The sequence below is a fragment of the Chelon labrosus genome (assembly GCF_963514085.1).
Source record: "Chelon labrosus genome assembly, chromosome: 23".
Lineage (NCBI taxonomy): Eukaryota > Metazoa > Chordata > Actinopteri > Mugiliformes > Mugilidae > Chelon > Chelon labrosus.
This window is the reverse complement of record NC_140356.1, coordinates 2,695,209-2,714,588: the sequence shown is the minus strand read 5'-3', so window position 1 is coordinate 2,714,588 and position 19,380 is coordinate 2,695,209. Positions and strand designations below refer to the sequence as shown.

Genomic DNA, 19,380 nt, shown 5'->3' with positions numbered 1-19,380 from the left:
TTTCACAAATACAAAAGACAACTTATATTCACCTGAAATGTCACATGTGATTCCTCCGTGGTGTCTGATGGTTGTCTATCTCTGTCAGATCCCAAACTGCAGTTCTGAAAGTGCAAACTCTGTGGTGGAGAAAAACACAGCATACGATCCAGTATAGATTAAACTGAAAGACACAAGACATACGTATCATGACAGCCTCAAAAGTCTCTGCCATATGAGTTCAGTATTATTTAATGCACCTGTTTAACTGGCAACAGAAAGCATCAGTGTTAAGGTGTATGATTAAAAAAAATCTTATCTAAAATTGAATGCTTTTACTGGATGTTGTGTGTATATGTGATTATCCCATTCAGCAATTTCAATAATAGGGAAGGAGGAGCTGTGACAGTCAGATCAGCACTGGATATTTAGGACTATCATACCCTCTTGTGGCCAACTTGGAGGACCAACAGCTGGGACCAACAACGTCCAAAGGTGGAAGAAGCAAACACAGCTGTAAAGTAATACATTACAACAAAAAGTCCTGCCCTCTGGTCTGACTGGCCAGCTTCTAGAAACTGCCTTTTACAGAGCAGCTCAAAAGCTACAAGTTCAAGCTTAAGTAATCTGATCCCACTTCCTTTATTTGATCTAAACTCAAAAGGTCAACTTTACAGATACACTTGTACTTGATCAAAAGCAGAATCTGCCTTGCAATAAGCTACAGGACAGGAATTACTCACTGAACAAGCAGGACAAAAAAAAGGTCAATTCAGACTTTTTCTCTTGTCTTGTGAGAGTACTCACTGTTCTCTGTCGATTCCTTCGATTGATGAACTTCAGCCGCTGTGCTCACTGGTTGTATCCATATGCTCCGCTGTACTGCCGAAGGGCTGAGTTAAGTTTCATTTACTCTGAAGCACGTGACTTCTCACCTGTTGCTCCGCCTTTTTTACTCAGGTCAGCTGGTGATATTGATGTTCACCTGAAATGCCATGTGTGATTCCATTGTGTTGTCCGGTGGTCAGTTATCACTGTCAGATCCTGAACTACAGTTCTCAAGAGCAAACACAGCACGGGATTCAATGGTAGTTAAAAGATAAAACTGGAAGGTACAGGCCATATGTAGCACGACAACCTCACAAACTCTGTCATATCAGTTCTGTATTAGTTAATCAGCAGAGACGTGGCTGATTGTGGCAGTTAGAGATCTCAGCGTATCACTGAATGCACACATTAAACCGAGAACTGTAAGAAAGTATCAGTGCTAAAGACTGTTGACATCATTTAAAATAAACCTATTCACACTTCTTAAACTTACTTTACTTCAGTCTGAGCAGAAGACATTTCTCTAAATGGTTTCAATGAAAGCGAGTCCTTTGGGGTACAAAACATCCATCCTGCTTAGCAGAAATCGGTCTAATTTTTGGGAAGCACAATGAAATAAAAACAAAGGGTTGCTCCTCTCATTAGAAGTTATAACTAAAGCAACAAGGAAACGAATGTATCGTGGCTCTGTTGCTCAGTCCAATGATGGCCAAAGGTATTAGATATATCCAGATCTCTTAGTTGAGTGAAAGAAGTCATATCTCAAATCAAACATAATGCATTACAAGTAAATATCCTGCAATCTGTTTTGACTGCCCATTTTCCAGAAGTTGATTCTGTGGAGATACTCCTGATTCTACATTATAAAATATGTGTAATCTGTTGTTTTTTCTTCTTTCTCTTTTCTTTTCTCAACAAGTCTGTGATTTTGTCAAAATTTTGATTTCTTCCTGCTTTTAAGGTCTCTGTGACCTCATCACCGAGGATCACAGACAGATCCATCAATGGGGGTATTTTGCAATGGGATTATAGTTTATTTGTTTGTTTAAGATTAGGTAGAGAGGATAAAGAGCAATGGAAGGTAAAGGCCAATAGAAAGGTGCTGGTCTGTTTGAGTAAAGGAAGTATATTTACAACTTGTCACTTACCTTTCCAGAATGGGAAAGGTGAACATACCTGTTTAATGGTATGCACCAACATGATGTCGGGAAGTGCTAATGAGTAGCACTATAAAAGGAGTTGCTTGTCAGCCCTTGGGAGAGAACAACCATGTTTGTGTAGCTGGGTGCACGTTACGTTACATTACATTACGTTAAATTAATCTAATCGAAGTTGCAATACTTTTAGTTTTATTCAGTTTAGCTTTGTTAACTGTTTAATTTTTGTAAATTTTGTAGATATTCCTTTTTTTTCATTATATGTATGTTTTGGTGACACCTGGGCTCGGACAAATAAACACCTTTTTTTGGACTGGAAAAATGTTTTGAGTCTGTCTCCGACCAATTCCTACCGCTCATGGCCAGGCTTCCCCACAAAGTCACCTTCTCAAATACATGTGTACATGCTCAGAACAGTACATGCTCAGAACAGTATCTGCTCTGAAATACTTGAACCAACTGACTGAAGTCTGTGATTTATTACTTGCAGGGAGAATTCTGACATCCATCTGGGACTGCAGACAATATTATACGTGGTCCTAGCCTGACGTAGCCAGACTTAGTTCTTATCAGCATATGAGTCTGGTAACTCATACGGAATAGTTCCTTCCAAAGCGTTTTACTATTACATACATTTAATTACAAGATTATATATATCAGATTCAAGAGTTGGAGCAGAAGTATAATACAAAATAAATCTGATTACTTCAGTGAATAAATGTGGCTCAGAACACCAGACCAACTTTTGCCATTGAACTTTTATTTGTTTTCTTCAAACACTTAAACGACAATCATTCAGAGTGTGGAATAAATTCTTCTTAAACTTCGAAAACGGTCACAATGCCTCCTCTATGTCTGGTCTTTTGAGATGACTGACAGTTGATCATCTCTGTAAATACAGCAGTGAGTCTAGTCAGTGTGACTGACTGGACAGATGATCAGAGGAGTGGAGTTTTTACCACGAATGTTATTACACGGGTTGAAGTATGGGTAGAGTCCCTCACTGAAGTTACAGCCAGTAAAGGAGTAGATGAGAGCTGGTACATCTACGTCATAGAAAGAGACCAGACCCTCCTCATAATCCACAAACACCCCCACCTTCTGAGGCTGGGACTTCAGAGACAGGCTAGCTGAAGAGACATCACCTATACAGACAGCCGCTTGATATTTACTTTCCTTTATCAAAGACAGAGCCCAGATTTCATTCTTTGTGCGTGGCCCTTTTCTGCTGATGGACTCTCTGGCCACTCCTAAATACCAGTTAGTCTTCTCTTTAACCTGAACCTCAAAGTAAAATCTTCCTGAGGAGAAACTCTGCTTTCCTAGAACAGAATAAGTGGAGAATCTGTTTGGACTGTCTGGAAGATTCTGTGCTACGTCTCCATGGCTGACTTGTTTTCCATCACCAGACAGGAGGAGACAGACATTTGCTGTTTCAGGATCAAGAGTCACATCCACTGCAAACTGCTGGACCCTCTTCAGCTCCATATCGACACTCAGCTTCTTCACCTCCTTACTGAGGGTCTCCTCCAGCTGAGCTAGAGCTCTCCCCAAAGTACCCTCATACAATGAGTGAATTCTGACCTCAGTCCAGTCTTTGGTGGGTGGAGTAGTGTTCAGTGATGATGAGTAGCTCTGGAGGAAGTGGAGGTGGTCTTCATCATGTGAGAGCTGCTCCACCTCAGAGCTTCTCTTCATCAGCTCAGAGATTTCCTCTTCCAGCTCTTTGATGAAGCCTTCAGCCTGTCTCTCTGTAGCTTTCTGCTTCTCTTCAATGGTGTCAATGAGCTGAGCCAGACCTCTCTGTACAGACTGGATCAGAGCAGTGAACACCTGCACACTGGCTGCTGTCTCTATGTCTGCGTCTTCCTTGCTCAGCTTCACTGACTCTTTGATCTGCTCAATCTTCAGTCGTCTCTCCTGGATCATCTGCTCAAGTTCACTCCCTGTCTTCGCCAGATCAGCTCTCCTTGTCTCATACTCTTCAATCAGAGGAAAAAAGACGTGTGACTTGTGATATGTCTCAGTGCAGACCTGACAAACACACACCTGGTCAGTCTTACAGAACATCTCCAGAGGTTTATCATGCTTCTTACACATCATGTCCTCCAGGTTCTCTACAGGATCAATCAGCTTGTGTCTTTTCAGGCCTGTGATTCTGAGATGAGGCTCCAGGTGAGTCTCACAGTAGGAGGTCAGACACACCAGGCAGGACTTGAGAGCCTTCTGTTTGTTTTCAATGCAGACATCACACAGAATGTTTCCTTGGTAGGCCCGCTGTTTCTCTGATCTACTGGCTCCCTTCACAGTTTGTTTGAACTTATCAATCATCCCTGATATAAAGGTGTTGACATGCAACTCAGGTCTGCTGGAAAAATATTTTTTACACATGGGACACTGACACTGGACATTGCTATTCCAGTGTTGTGTGATGCACTTCTTGCAGAAGTTGTGTCCACATGGTATGGTGATTGGATCGGTGAACACATCCAGACAGATGGGACACAGAAACTGATCTTCACAGAGTAAGTTGCTGGCTGTAGCCATGTCTAAGAAAGAAAGAGAAAGTGAAAGTGTGAGATAAAACTGATTTAAGAACAGATTTTATTACAGGATCAGCAAAATATTAAATAAATGAAGCAAATGGTGATTTAGGTATTTAAAGTAAGACATGACAGTACTGACACATTTCTGGAAGGGCAGAGCACATTACCAGTTAAACTGCAACAGACAACTTTAGTGACAGTAGACATATATAGCCCAGCTAAAAGTCAGAAAAAAAAACCCGGACAGTTTCTCTTGAGAGAGTACTCACTTTTCTCTGTTAATTCCACGGATCAATGAACTTCACCCCCTTTGCACACTAGTTGTATTCAGCTGCTTTGCTGTTCTCTCGGCGGGGTAAATGACTTTTAGTTTCATTTACTGCACAGGTGTCAAACTGATCCGTGAAAGGGCCACTGTGGCTGCAGGTTTTCATTCCAACCATGCAGCAGCACACCTGACTTGGCTCAATCAATCAACTGAATTGCCTTCACACAGTCACTTCAGGTGTCCTCTTGCTTGATTGGAACAAAAACTTGCCAGCCACACCCACTGCACGGGTGTTGCATGGTTGGAATGAAAACCTGCAGCCACAGTCGCACTTTCACGGATCAGTTTGACACCCCTGATTTACTGGAAAGCATGTGATTTCTCACCATTGCTCCACCCCTATGACAACTATGTAGTTCACAACCTCCCAAAGACAAGTCCTATGGAGTCGGAAAATCTGTCTTTTTTGGGAAGTCGGCACACAGTGGCATAAATTAAAAATAACTGATATTTCCCCTCAGAATGGATTAATGCAGTAAGCCTGTTTTGGAAAAGTGAGGAGTGGAAAGCAGAGATATTTGTTTAAAATGTAGAAGGTACAAGTGAAACGTAAAGTGCAGATACCTGAAAACTCTAGATCAGTATTATAAGTGAGTATTTGTACTTCAAAGGAATCAAAATAGTCCTTCAGTGCATCAGATCCTTTGCAGTGGATTTTCAGGAGAATAATCCCCTCTGGTGGCCGTCTTGAAGACTCTCAGCTCAGTGCTGCTCAGTGACTTCTGACATCCCTCTGGGATTGCAGAGCTAACTCTGGTGATAAATGGTGACAGTTATGTGTACGACATTATACTTGGTCCTAGCCTGACGTAGCCAGACTCAGTTCTTATCAGCATATGAGTCTGGTAACTCATACAGAATAGTTCCTTCCAGAGTGTTTCACAATTACATACATTTAATTACAAGATTAAATATATCAGATTCAAGAGTTGGAACAGAAGTATAGTATAAAATAAATCTGATTATTTCAGTGAATAAATGTGGCTCAGAACACCAGACTAATATTTGCAATTGAACTTTTATTTGTTTTCTTCAAACACTTAAAAGACAATCATTTAGATTGTGGAATAAATTCTTCTTAAATTCTGAAACGGTCACAATGCCTCCTTTATGTCAGGTCTTTTGAGATGACTGACAGTTGATCATCTCTGGAAATACAGCAGTGAGTCTAGTCAGTGTGACTGACTGGACAGATGATCAGAGGAGTGGAGTTTTTACCACTATTGTTACCACACGGGTTGAAGTATGGGTAGAGTCTCTCACTGAAGTTACAGCCAGTAAAGGAGTAGATGAGAGCTGGTACATCTACGTCATAGAAAGAGACCAGACCCTCCTCATAATCCACAAACACCCCCACCTTCTGAGGCTGGGACTTCAGAGACAGGCTAGCTGAAGAGTCGTCACCTATACTGACAGCTGTTTGATATTTACTTTTATTTCTCAAACACAGAGCCCAGAGGTAATTCTTTGACGTTATTGTGCCTGGCAATTTTCTGCCAAAGGCCACTCCTAAATTCCAGTCAGTTTTCTGTTTAACCTGAACCTCAAAGTAAAATCTTCCTGAGGAGAAACTCTGCTTTCCTAGAACAGAATAACAGGAGAATCTGTTTGGACTGTGTGGGAGATTCTGTGCTACGTCTTCATGGCTGACTTGTTTTCCATCATCAGAAAGGAGGAGATAGACATTTGCTGTTTCGGGATCAAGAGTCACATCTACTGCAAACTGCTGGACCCTCTTCAGCTCCACATCGACACTCAGCTTCTTCATCTCTTCACTGAGGGTCTTCTCCAGCTGACCCACAACTCTCCCCAAAGTCCCATGATACAATGAATGAACTCTGACCTCAGTCCAGTCTTTGGTGGGTAGAGCAGTGTTCAGTGATGATGAGTAGCTCTGGAGGAAGTGGAGGTGGTCTTCATCATGTGAGAGCTGCTCCACCTCAGAGCTTCTCTTCATCAGCTCAGAGATTTCCTCTTCCAGCTCTTTGATGAAGCCTTCAGCCTGTCTCTCTGTAGCTTTCTGCTTCTCTTCAATGGTGTCAATGAGCTGAGCCAGACCTCTCTGTACAGACTGGATCAGAGCAGTGAACACCTGCACATTGGCTGCTGTCTCTCTGTCTGCGTCTTCTTTGCTCAGCTTCACTGACTCTTTGATCTGCTCAATCTTCAGTCGTCTCTCCTGGATCATCTGCTCAAGTTCACGCCCTGTCTTTGCTAGATCAGCTCTCCTCGTCTCATACTCTTCAATCAGAAGAAGAAAGACATGTGACTTGTGATCTGTCTCAGTGCAGACCTGACAAACACACACCTGGTCAGTCTTACAGAACATCTCCAGAGGTTTATCATGCTTCTTACACATCATGTCCTCCAGGTTCTCTACAGGATCAATCAGCTTGTGTCTTTTCAGGCCTGTGATTCTGAGATGAGGCTCCAGGTGAGTCTCACAGTAGGAGGTCAGACACACCAGACAGGACTTGAGAGCCTTCAGTTTGGTTTCAGTGCAGAAATCACACAGAATGTTTCCTTGGTTGGCCCGCTGTTTCTGTGATCTACTGGCTTCCTTTACAGTTTGTTTGAACTTATCAGTCATCCCTGATATAAAGGTGTTGACATGCAACTCAGGTCTGCTGGAAAAATCTTTTTTACACATGGGACACTGACACTGGACATTGCTATTCCAGTGTTCAGTGATGCACGTCTTGCAGAAGTTGTGTCCACATGGTATGGTGACTGGATCAATGAACACATCCAGACAGATGGAACACAGAAACTGATCTTCACAGAGGAAACTGCTGGCTGTAGCCATGTCTAAGAAAGAAAGAGAACGTGAAAGTGTGAGATAAAACCAATTTAAGAACAGATTTTATTACAGGATCAGCAAAATATTAAATAAATGAAGCAAATGGTAATTTAGGTATTTAAAGTAAGACATGACAGTACTGACACATTTCTGGAAGGGGAGAGCACATTACCAGTTAAACTGCAACAGACAACTTTAGTGACAGTAGACATATATAGTCCAGCTAAAAGTCAGAAAAAAAAACCCTGGACAGTTTCTTTAAAGAGAGTACTCACTTTTCTCTGTTTATTCCACGATCAGTGAAGCTCACTAGTTGTATTCAGTTGCTTTGCTGTTCTCTTGGCAGCGTAAATGACTTTTAGTTTCATTTATTGGAAAGCATGTGACTTCTCACCATTGCTCCACCCCCATGACAACTATGTAGTTCACAACCTCCCAATGATCTAAACATCAAGACAAGTCCCATCCCTCTGGGACTGCAGAGCTAAATGGTGACAGTTATGTGTACAACATTATAGCAGTGTTTTTTGGCAGAGGAAAGCCCTCGTCGCTGTGGTATCTGATGGTTGTCTATCCCTGTCAGATCCTGAACTGCAGTTCTGAAAGAGCAAACTCTGTGGTGGAGAAAAACACAGCATACGATCCAGTATAAGATGAGGAAGTGGAGGTGATCTTCATCGTGTGAGAGCTGCTCCACCTCAGAGCTTCTCTTCATCAGCTCAGAGATTTCCTATTCCAGCTCTTTGATGAAGCCTTCAGCCTGTCTTCAGTCGTCTCTCCTGGATCATCTGCTCAAGGTTACTCCCTGTCTTCGCCAGATCAGCTCAGTTTGAGTTTTTGTCTTATGTTCATATAGTTTGTGGCCATGTTTAGGTTTACCTTTTTTCTCTCCAGCAGTGCAGGTGGTGGCTCAGGGGTGTGGCTGACCCACTTATTCTGAGGAGCACAGCAGAGTACACCTGAGTTCCATCTTGCAATCACCACTCCATAAAAGCCTGGCTCATCCTCCGCACCAGTGTCGCACAATTCTGTTTTCTAGTCATGTCAGTGTCCTTGCCATCTGCCAGCCTCCAGTCACCACCGCCTGCAGCGCTCTGCTACCTTAGGCGGCTTTTTGAGTTGTTTTTGAACTGAGAAGAAGCTGAAATAAACCTTTGTTAAACGTGCTACAAGCCTCTCTGCATTTTGTACTCAGGTCGTCACAAAAACCGGGTAAAGAAGAATCTGATTGTAGTTCTTACCATCCATTTCTCTTTTAAATGTTGATTAGAAGATTTTAGCTAAAGCACTGGCCCTATGACTTTAATCGATTATGTCAAGCATCATCTCACTTGACCAAACTTGGATGCGGAGAAGGCTTTTGATCGGGTGAAGTAGAGTTATCTGTTTGAGGTCTTAAAAAGGTTCTGCATTGAGTCTAAGTATATATCTTGGATTACACTTTTATACTCTTACCCTAAAGCATCCGTAAACTGGGATGAAATCCGAATATTCAGTAGAGGAACCCACCAAGGGTGCCTTTTGAGCCCGCTGTTGTTCACTATGGCGATCAAACCTTTGTCTATCGCACTTAAATCAGCCGGTTTTAGTAATGGAATTTTCAGAGGCAGTTTGGAACATACAATTTCTTTATATGCGGATGATTTATTATTGTTTATTTCAGATCCAAAAACTACCATCCCCATGATAACTGAACTGCTAAACAGTTTTGGAACATTTTTGGGTTATAAATTGAACTTTGCAAAGAGTGAATGCTTTGCTGTAAATAACTTGGCCCTTGGGATCTCCGATGAGTATCTCCCATTAAAAATGTCTAAAAGTAGCTTTAAGTATTTAGGTGTGCATATCTGCCGTAAGCTATCAAATCTCTACAAGAACAACTTTAAAACAAAATTAAAGATGTTACAGAAAACAACAATTAAACTGGTGTAAACTGGAAACTAAATCCTGTTCCACCTCACTTTTGGCTTTGCTTACATCAAAATTGCCCTTTCGATCATCCCAGTTTACATGTAATCCACTTGTCGTTTCCATCCTTAAAATCTGGTTTCAATTTAGATATACGTTTGGACTAATCCATAACAATCATGTCTTCCTCCCTCCCAGCACAGACACAGCCTTTTCTCTATGGCAGAGTTCAGGCTTTGTCAGGGTAAGGGACCTCTATACTAATGCTTTTGCTAGCTTCAGTGAACTATGTGAAAAATTTAACCTTCCAAAATCTCACCTATTCTGATACTTCCAGGTTCGTAACTTTGTTAAATCAAATAGCACCTCTTTCCCCAATATTCCACCTAACTCAATAATTGACTCAATTTTGGACATTCCCACAAATCAGAAGAGTCTTATCTCAAACATTTACACCCTAATCTCCCATCTTGGTGAGACATCTCTTGATATAATCAGAAAAGACTGGGAAGATGAACTTGGCAGTTATAGGTGACAGTGACTGGGACTCGGCATCAACTCAAGGTTGTCCACCGTATCTATTTTACCAGTTCCAAACTTTCCAAAATTTATTCCAATGTTGCAGATTCATGCTATAGATGTCACAAGACACCAGCAAACATGACACACATGTTTTGGAAAAACAGCAAGTTAAAGGATAGTATCGTCTTTGCATCCTTATTAGCATGCAGAAGAATCTTGTTGGAGTGGAAGTCACCACTTGCCCCCAAAGCCTCCTTGTGGCTTAAAGACCTCATGCTGTACATGGACTTGGAGAAAATTAAGTATAATCTGAGGGCGACACCTGGAAAATTTGATTCTGTCTGGGGCTGTATGATCACTTATCTAGCTGAATTAAAGATGTTACAGGAAAAAATGAAATGCTCATCTCTTACAATCTTGTCACCATATTTTATTTCCCTCTTTACCTCATTTCAATCCATTGACAATGCTACTTCTCCGCATGTTGCTGTTTTCTGTGTACTTATTTACTTGTTTATCTGCAAACAGCAAGCAGTACAAGGAAGGATTTGTATTTTTTTATTATTTTACTGTAGGACGGGGGGGGGGGGGGGGGGGGGCTTATTTTTGGGACAGGAAAAAAAAGTCCCTATATCTCACTGTATGCACTTGCTTGTCAAATAAATAAATAAAAACTCGTGGGCAAAAAACCCCAAAACAAAACTAGATGATCGCAAGTGATCATAAAGGGGTCCATGCCGTTGCGAAGTTGCCCCCGAGCGGGACGCAGAGGCACCAGTGGAAGTCACCAGTGGAAGTCACCAGTGGAAGTCACCAGTAGCGCCGCCTATAGACCGTATTGCACCAAACTTAGTGGGCTTGTAAGGAGTCATCCACAGATTATCATTGTCAAATTTCAAGCAGGTGACTGTGGTGGTTTGTGAGATATAAACATGTTGTCGTTGTAGCGCCACCTACAGGCCGAATTTCACCAAACTTGGCATGATTGTAGGCAAACATAATGACGGTTGCGTAAGGATTGGGTGAATACTTCCAAGGTTATAGGCCTTAAAGTCATATGAAATGTTTCTGTGTCACCTGTAGACGTAATGTCAAGCAACTTGATGGGCATCTACACAATATTTTACAGATTGTGTATGCCAAAGTTCATTAAGTTAGCTATTGCAGTTTTTATACTGTTGCACGGCATAAGAATTAAGTAGCCATTAACTTTGTAATTAATAACCCTGCTAAAGTTATTTTGAGAACTTTTCATTATCTTTGTCCATGAATGATACATGCCAAGTTTGGTGAGAATTGGATGAACGGGCTAGAAGGAGTTGATTTTGCTTTGAGGTGCAAAATGGCAGGCGGGAATGGGCGTGGCTTGGTTCATTAGAACCAGTGCTATCTAAGAAATCAGAGGGAGAAAGAATTTTGTTTCTAGGGCACAAGGTTCTCGAGCTAGGAGGCAAAACTTAAATTGACTTATTAGCGCCACTTGGCTGCAGGCATGTGTATTGACACCAAAGTGACATGTTAGGACTTCTACCAAGTTACCAGGTTGGATGCCTTTCGTTCTTGCAGTTTGTCCTGGGCAGACACTTTAGCTACGCAGAAAAAGATAAATCATTATAATAATAATAATAAGAAGAAGAAGAAGAACAAATATCGCAACAAAATCAGGAGGGTTCCTGTAACTTCGTTTACATGGACCCCCAGAAAGAAGAAGAAAGACGTGTGACTTGTGATCTGTCTCAGTGCAGACCTGACAAACCCACATGTGGTCAGTCTTACAGAACATCTCCAGAGGTTTATCATGCTTCTTACACATCATGTCCTCCAGGTTCTCCACAGGATCAATCAGCTTGTGTCTTTTCAGGCCTGTGATTCTGAGATGAGGCTCCAGGTGAGTCTCACAGTAGGAGGTCAGACACACCAGGCAGGACTTGAGAGCCTTCAGTTTGGTTTCAGCGCACACGTCACACAGAACCTCTCCTTGGTCGGCCTGTTGTTGTTGCTCTGATCTACTGGCTTCCTTTACAGTTTGTTTGAACTTATCAGTCATCCCTGATATGAAGGTGTTGACATGCAACTCAGGTCTGCTGGAAAAATATTTTTTACACATGGGACACTGACACTGGACGTTGCTGTTCCAGTGTTGTGTGATGCACGACTTGCAGAAGTTGTGTCCACATGGTGAGATGACTGGATCGGTGAACACTTCCAGACAGATGGGACACAGAAACTGATATTTACAGAGGAAAGTGCTGGCTGTAGCCATGTCTAAGAAAGAAAGTGAAAGTGAAAGTGTGAGATAAAACCGATTTAAGAACAGATATTATTACAGGATCAGCAAAATAGTTAGGACAGTTTCTCTTGAGAGAGTACTCACTTTTCTCTGTTAATTCCACGGATTAATGAACTTCACCCCTTGTGCTCACTAGTTGTATTCAGATGCTTTGCTGTTCTGTTGACGGGGTAAATTGTTTTTAGTTTCATATACTGGAAAGCATGTGACTTCTCACCATTGCTCCACCCCCATGACAACTATGTAGTTCACAACCTCCCAATGATCTAAACATCAAGACAAGTCCTATGGAGTCTAAAAATCTGTCTTTTTTTAGATAACTGATAGTTTCCCATCAGAATGGATTAATGCAGCAAGCCTGTTTTGGAAAAGTAAGGAGTGGAAAGCAGAGATATTTGTTTTAAAATGTAGAAGGTACAAGTGAAACGTAAAGTGCAGATACCTGAAAACTCTAAATCAGTATTATAAGTGAATATTTGTACTTCAAAGGAATCAAAATAGTCCTTCAGTGCATCAGATCTTTTGCAGTGGATTTTCAGGAGAATAATCCCCTCTGGTGGCCGTCTTGAAGACTCTCAGCTCAGTGCAACAATGTCAAAAAGAGAAAGAGAAAAAAAAATAATCCATTACAAGAAAAGGTCTGACGCCATGTTCTGATTGGTCAGCTTCCTGAAGCTGTTTCTAAGGAGATGACTATTTGCTGCAGATTCTAAAAAAAATCAAACATTGCTAATCTGAACTTTGACTGTCCATTCGGGTGTGTTACATTATTAGATGTCCGGTATTCCGGGGTTTCATCTGAAGCTCTAACCCTAACCCTAATATACAACCAGCATGCCATAAAAGAACACAAACTCTTTACTATCTTAAATCGTCTCCAGAGCTCCAGAGGTCTATCATCCTTCTTACAAATCCTGTCCTCCAGATTCTCTACGGGATCAATCAGCTTGTGTCTTTTCAGGCCTGTGATTCTGAGATGAGGCTCCAGGTGAGTCTCACAGTAGGAGGTACTTGCTGAGAACTGTATGTGTTCTAAAACACGTGCCTAACTGAGTGAAATCGGTGATTTATTACTTGCAGGGAGACTTCTGACATCCCTCTGGGATTGCAGAGCTAACTCTGGTGATAAATGATACACAGTTATGTGTACGACATTAAACGTGGTCCTAGCCTGACGTAGCCAGACTCAGTTCTTATCAGCATATGAGTCTGGTAACTCATACGGAATAGTTCCTTCCAAAGCGTTTTATTATTACTTACATTTAATTACAAGATTAAACATATCAGATTCAAGAGTTGGAGCAGAAGTATAATGTAAAATAAATCTGATTACAGTGAATGAATGTGGCTCAGAACACCAGACTAATATTTGCAATTGAACTTTTATTTGTTTTCTTCAAACACTTAAACGACAATCATTCAGCATATGGAATAAATTCTACTTAAACTTTGAAACGGTCATAATGCCTCATTTATGTCTGGTCTTTTGAGATGACTGACAGTTGACCATCTCTGGAAATACAGTGAGTCTAGTAAGTGTGACTGACTGGACAGATGATCAGAGGAGTGGAGTTTATACCACGACTGTTATGACATGGGTTGAAGCATGGGTAGAATCCCTCACTGAAGTTACAGCCAGTAAAGGAGTAGATGAGAGCTGGTACATCTACGTCATAGAAAGAGACCAGACCCTCCTCATAATCCACAAACACCCCCACCTTCTGAGGCTGGGACTTCAGAGATGTTATTGTGCGTGGCCATTTTCTGCTGATGGACTCTCTGGCCACTCCTAAATACCACTCAGTCTTCTGTTTAACATGAACCTCAAATTAAAATCTTACAGAGGAGAAGCTCTGCTTTCCTAGAACAGAATAAGTGGAGAATCTGTTTGGACTGTCTAGAAGATTCTGTGCTACGTCTTCATGGCTGACGTGTTTTCCATCATCAGAAAGGAGGAGACTTTCAGCAGAGTTCATGGAGCTACATGTGTTTTCTTGCCGTTCCATCACTGGAGCATAGCCCGGTTTCAACCTTGCTTCCAAAAGCAGTGTTTTTTGGCAGATGAAAGCCCTCGTCGCTGAATCCCAGACATTACCAGCTCTCTTGCCAGGTCTTAGAGGGCGTGGCCCATCCAAAATAGAAAACTGATTGCTTATGACAACCGCAGGTGATATAGTGTGTAGCTGTAGCCCTCTAAGCTGCAGGTGCCGCTCACTCCACCTCTGTCAAGTGAAGAAAAGTTATTATGTACTGCATTCATGAGTATAGCCCTGAGCATAGGACTTCTTCAGGACTGCGTTTACATGAAAGGCAAAACCCAATAGTGACTGGTTTTGGAGGACGACGCCTACACTCATAGAGTCTGAGGTTGTAGTATGCAACCATTCATTCATTCATACATCTTCTGTAGCCGCTTGTCCTGTGAAGGGCCGTGGGGGGGCTGGAGTCTATCCCAGCTGTCATTGGGCGAGAGACGGGGTACACCCTGGACAGGGCTAGTATGCAACAATTCACTCTAAGTGTGACTTCCCACTGTTGCTCCACCTCCTCATCAGGGTCATCCAGGAATGCTTTGTTACCATTTACCTTCACATTGCAAATACAAAGGACACCTCATATTCACCTGAAATGTCACATGTGATTGCACCGTGGTGTCTGATGGTTGCCTATCCCTGTCAGATCAGAGTGCAGACCTGACACTCACACACCTGGTCAGTCTTACAGAACATCTCCAAAGGTTTATCATCCTTCTTACAAATCCTGTCCTCCAGGTTCTCCACAGGATCAATCAGCTTGTGTCTTTTCAGGCCTGTGATTCTGAGATGAGGCACCAGGTGAGTCTCACAGTAGGAGGTCAGACACACCAGGCAGGACTTGAGAGCCTTCAGTTTGGTTTCAGTGCAGACGTCACACAGAACCTCTCCTTGGTCTGCCTGTTGTTGTTTCTCTGATCTACTGGCTTCCTTTACAGTTTGTTTGAACTTATCAGTCATCCCTGATATAAAGGTGTTGACATGCAACTCAGGTCTGCTGGAAAAATCTTTTTTACACATGGGACACTGACACTGGACATTGCTGTTCCAGTTTTGTGTGATGCACTTTTTGCAGAAGTTGTGTCCACATGGTATGCTGACTGGATCAATGAACACATCCAGACAGATGGGACACAGAAACTGATCTTCACAGAGGAAAGTGCTGGCTGTAGCCATGTCTAAGAAAGAAAGAGAAAGTGAAAGTGTGAGATAAAACCGATTTAAGAACAGATTTTTTATTACAGGATCAGCAAAATATTAAATAAATGAAATGAAATTTAGGTATTTAGAGTAAGACATGACAGTACTGACAAATTTCTGGAAGGGGAGAGCACAATACCAGTCAAACTGCAACAGACAACTTTAGTGACAGTAGACATACACAGTCCAGCTAAAAGTCAGAATAAAAATCCCCAGACAGTTTCTCTTGAGAGAGTACTCACTTTTCTCTGTTAATTCCACGGATCAATGAACTTCACTCCCTGTGCTCACCAGTTGTATTCAGATGCTCTGTTGTTCTGTTGACGGGGCATATTGTTTTTAGTTTAATTTACTGGAAAGCATGTGACTTCTCACCATTGCTCCACCCCCATAACAGCTATGTAGTTCACAACCTCCCAATGATCTATACATTAAGACAAGTCCTATGGGGTCTAAAAATCTGTCTTTTATGCAAAGTATACACATAGTGATATAAAATAAAAATAAGTGATATTTCCCCTCAGAATGGATTAATGCAGCAAGCCTGTTTTGGAAAAGTGAGGAGTGAAAAGCAGAGATATTTGTTTTACAATGTAGAAGGTACAAGTGAAAAGTAAAGTGCAGATACCTGAAAACTCTAAATTGGTATTATAAGTGAGTATTTGCACTTAGTTACTTTCCATCTCTGGTTGGAAATGTTAACCTTTAAAGATCAGCTAGTTTTGTATAATCAAAATCAAACTGGTTTTTGTTGAGGACATTTTCCTCAACTAAAATAAAAGGAATCAAAATAGTCCTTCAGTGCATCAGATCTTTTGCAGTGGATTTTCAGGAGAATAATCCCCTGTACTGGCTGTCTTGAAGACTCTCAGCTCAGTGCAACAATGTCAAAAAGAGAAAGAGAAAAAATATAATGCATTATAAGCAAAGGTCTGACGCAGTTTTCTGACTGGTCAGCATCCTCATATACGACCAGCATGCCTTAAATGAAACGATACAGCACAGTGTCTACATCATAAAAGAACACAAACTCTTTACTATCTTAAATTGTCTCCAGAGTGAGTCTCACAGTAGGAGGTCACACACCAGGCAGGACTTGAGAGCCTTCAGTTTGGTTTCAGTTTCAGAAATCACATACAACTTCTCCTGGTTCAACCAGTTGTTGAGCTGCCGCTGGCTTTATTTACTAAACTGAGAAACCATCCCTGATATGAAAGTACTGACTCATAGTTCAGGTCTTATGTTAAAAAGCTGGCATATGGGACGCTGACATTAGACATTGCAGTGCTGTGTGTTGCACTTCTTGCAGAAGTTCATCAGTGTCCTAATGGTGTGCTGACAGGATCAGTGAACCCGACAGATTGGACACAGAAACTGAGCTTCACAGATGACACTGCTGGCTGTAGCCATGTCTAAGGGTGTATTCACACCTGCCTTGTTTAGTTCGATTAAAACGAACTCAAGTTAATTTCCTTGCTTGGTTCGGACCTTTTTGACTGGTGGGAATACAATCACTCGAACTGGTGCGGACCAAACAAGCGGACCGAGACCCAGCTGAGGAGGTGGTCTCGGAGCGGTTCCTACCGAACCCTGGTGCGGTTCCTTTATGGTGTGAAAGCAGCCCGACCTCGATCCGACCCAAGTTGCAAAAATCTACCTTTTTGGATTTGACGAGCTCCCGTAGTTTTTGCGCATCTATCAAGAAGCGTCTGTGTGTCTGTCTGTCTGTGGCACGCATATGTCGCGAACCGTTGGCCCGATTGATTTGAAACTGGGCAGGTGTCTCGCTACGGGCACGAAGATGTGCACTGCTAAGTTTGACGTTGTTTGGATAAGAAATGTAAAATATATCGGTAAGATAGATTTTCTCCGCTCTAATATTTCCAGTTGCCTGATGACAGTTCTAAATTATTGCGCTGGCTCAAACGCTAGATGGTAACCATGGCAACGGAGACTCAACGTTATTTTACAGTTTACAGACAAAACATGAGTGATTTGATCATCTATCTATAAATCAAGAATTTCTTTTAACTTATTTGGTGAGTTTGTGTCTGTCTGTCTGTCTGTCTGTCTGTCTGTGGCACGCTGATTTGAAACTGGGCAGGTGTCTTTGTGGGGAGGAGACATGGGTCACGACAATGGTCACAACTGAAAAATCTTCTTCAGCTCCCACTATAGGAATACATAGGCTACTTCCGACGGGCACTGCACTAGTTATGGGAAATGTAGGATAGCCCAGTGACACACACAACAGAGAGAGACACGTGAAGCAAACAAACGCAGGTAGGTTAGGTAGAGATGAGCCGTGGCTTAACCTGGAGCTCTGAGGAGACACGCTGCCTCCTAGATATCTGGGCAGATGTCCAGATATCTCAAATGCTGGAGAAAACACATAAAAATGCAGAAGTATATAAGATTTTTAGTAAACAAATGAGAGAGAGGGGATTCCAGCGCTCAGTTTATAAACCATATTGCTAGCATAATAACAAGTAGACCTACAGTACGCAAAGTCTCCATTGTAGCCTATTTACGTGGGACATTTGGCTTCCTTCTTTACCCCGCCTATACGTTTACCAGCCAATGGCTGAACGATCTTAGCACATGTGTTTTTGTTTATAAATTCTGGTCCGGTTGCAATTAATCACAGTGTGAAAGCGAACCGCACTAAAAAAAAAAAAAGAAAAAAAAAATTGGTCCGGACCAAAGCAAGTGAACTAACGGACCTTCCTGGTGTGAATACGCCCTAAGAAAGTGAAAGTGACAGTGAAAGTACAGTCAAAATTGCCATGGTAAGGAAAACACAGTGGAGTTTCAGTCCATCATTAAAAAATTAAAGGAATGTGGCACATGCATAAATCTGTCTGTCCTCACAGACTAGGTCACTAAGCAAGGAGGAGACTTGTGAGGAAGACCACCTAGGCACCTATGACTACTCTGAAGGAGTTAAAAGTTTGATCTCAGCAGCTGAGATAGGAGATACTCTGCACATAGCAACTGTTGCACAGGCTATTGACCTATGGAAACTTAGTGGGAGGGTGTCAAACAGAGTATCTTCCAGATTTTGCCCAAAGGCATACGAGAGACTCCAAGGTCAACTGGAAGAAGGCTCTTTTGTCTGATGAGGCATTCGACTATATGCTATGTCTGGTGGATATCAAACAATACCCCTCACCACAAACACACCATCACCACCATGAAACATGGTGGCAGCATCATGCTGTTGGGACGTTCCTTGACCTCAGGCCATGGACGGCCTTGATGAAGCAGAACCACTTCCCAGAGGGCAGCCACTTTGATTGTGGGTGAGATGATGAGTGTCTTTGTTGATCCACTGTGCCTTGGCCCTGCATCTCCTGGTGTAGATGTACTGTGGCAGTGCAGATCTGATGATGCACTCTGCAGAGTACATCATCAGATCAGTATCTTAACCCGTTCAAGGAGTACTGTGGGCAGCTCTGAGGTACTTGTGGCTGCTCAATCTTTCAATGGGCATCCAGTAGATCTCTACCAGTTTCACAATAGCTAGGGCTGTGTAGTTGTGAGTGTAGATGAAGTAGGGCAGGGGACTCCGAACACAGCCTTGGGGAGCTCCAGTGTTGAGAATGATGATTTTGGAGGCATGTTGCCCAATCTTCATTGCCTGTGGTCTAACAGGCAGGAAACTCAGGATCCGGGAGCTGAGTAAAGAGGTCAGCCCCATGTTCCTGAGCTTGGCAACAAAAATTTGCAACACGATAAAGAGCAATTAAAACACATCAATGTGGACCAAAGTACTGGACTGACCGATTA

At 42.1% G+C, this 19,380-nt stretch overlaps 3 protein-coding genes across 3 annotated transcripts; all 3 read right to left on the bottom strand.

The window, feature by feature from the left end:
* Nucleotides 1-2,586: 2,586 nt before the first annotated feature.
* On the bottom strand, nucleotides 2,587-5,563 carry LOC311508436 (E3 ubiquitin-protein ligase TRIM21-like). The gene has a single exon (XM_084573189.1). The coding sequence runs from the start codon at nucleotides 4,509-4,511 to the stop codon at nucleotides 2,874-2,876; it is 1,638 nt and encodes a 545-aa protein (XP_084429315.1). The 5' UTR covers nucleotides 4,512-5,563; the 3' UTR covers nucleotides 2,587-2,873.
* A 346-nt stretch (nucleotides 5,564-5,909) lies between these two features.
* LOC311508438 (E3 ubiquitin-protein ligase TRIM21-like) lies at nucleotides 5,910-12,464 on the bottom strand. Its single transcript, XM_084573192.1, has 3 exons — nucleotides 12,443-12,464; nucleotides 12,029-12,333; nucleotides 5,910-7,344 (listed from the first exon to the last, which is right to left on the bottom strand). The coding sequence occupies exons 2-3, from the start codon at nucleotides 12,329-12,331 to the stop codon at nucleotides 6,007-6,009; spliced, it is 1,641 nt and encodes a 546-aa protein (XP_084429318.1). The 5' UTR covers nucleotides 12,332-12,333; nucleotides 12,443-12,464; the 3' UTR covers nucleotides 5,910-6,006.
* A 2,569-nt stretch (nucleotides 12,465-15,033) lies between these two features.
* On the bottom strand, nucleotides 15,034-15,570 carry LOC311508859 (E3 ubiquitin/ISG15 ligase TRIM25-like; the record flags this gene model as incomplete). Its single annotated transcript, XM_084573850.1, has 1 exon — nucleotides 15,034-15,570. The coding sequence occupies exon 1, from the start codon at nucleotides 15,565-15,567 to the stop codon at nucleotides 15,034-15,036; it is 534 nt and encodes a 177-aa protein (XP_084429976.1). The 5' UTR covers nucleotides 15,568-15,570.
* Nucleotides 15,571-19,380: the final 3,810 nt, after the last annotated feature.

Coding starts and splice junctions, on each gene's coding strand:
- LOC311508436 (XM_084573189.1), bottom strand. CDS start 4,511: ATGGCTACAGCCAGCAACTTACTCTGTGAAGATCAGTTTCTGTGTCCC.
- LOC311508438 (XM_084573192.1), bottom strand. CDS start 12,331: ATGGCTACAGCCAGCACTTTCCTCTGTAAATATCAGTTTCTGTGTCCC. Junction 7,345..12,028: donor AAGGAGAGGTTCTGTGTGAC/GTGTGCGCTGAA, acceptor ATTCTGTGTGAT/TTCTGCACTGAAACCAAACT.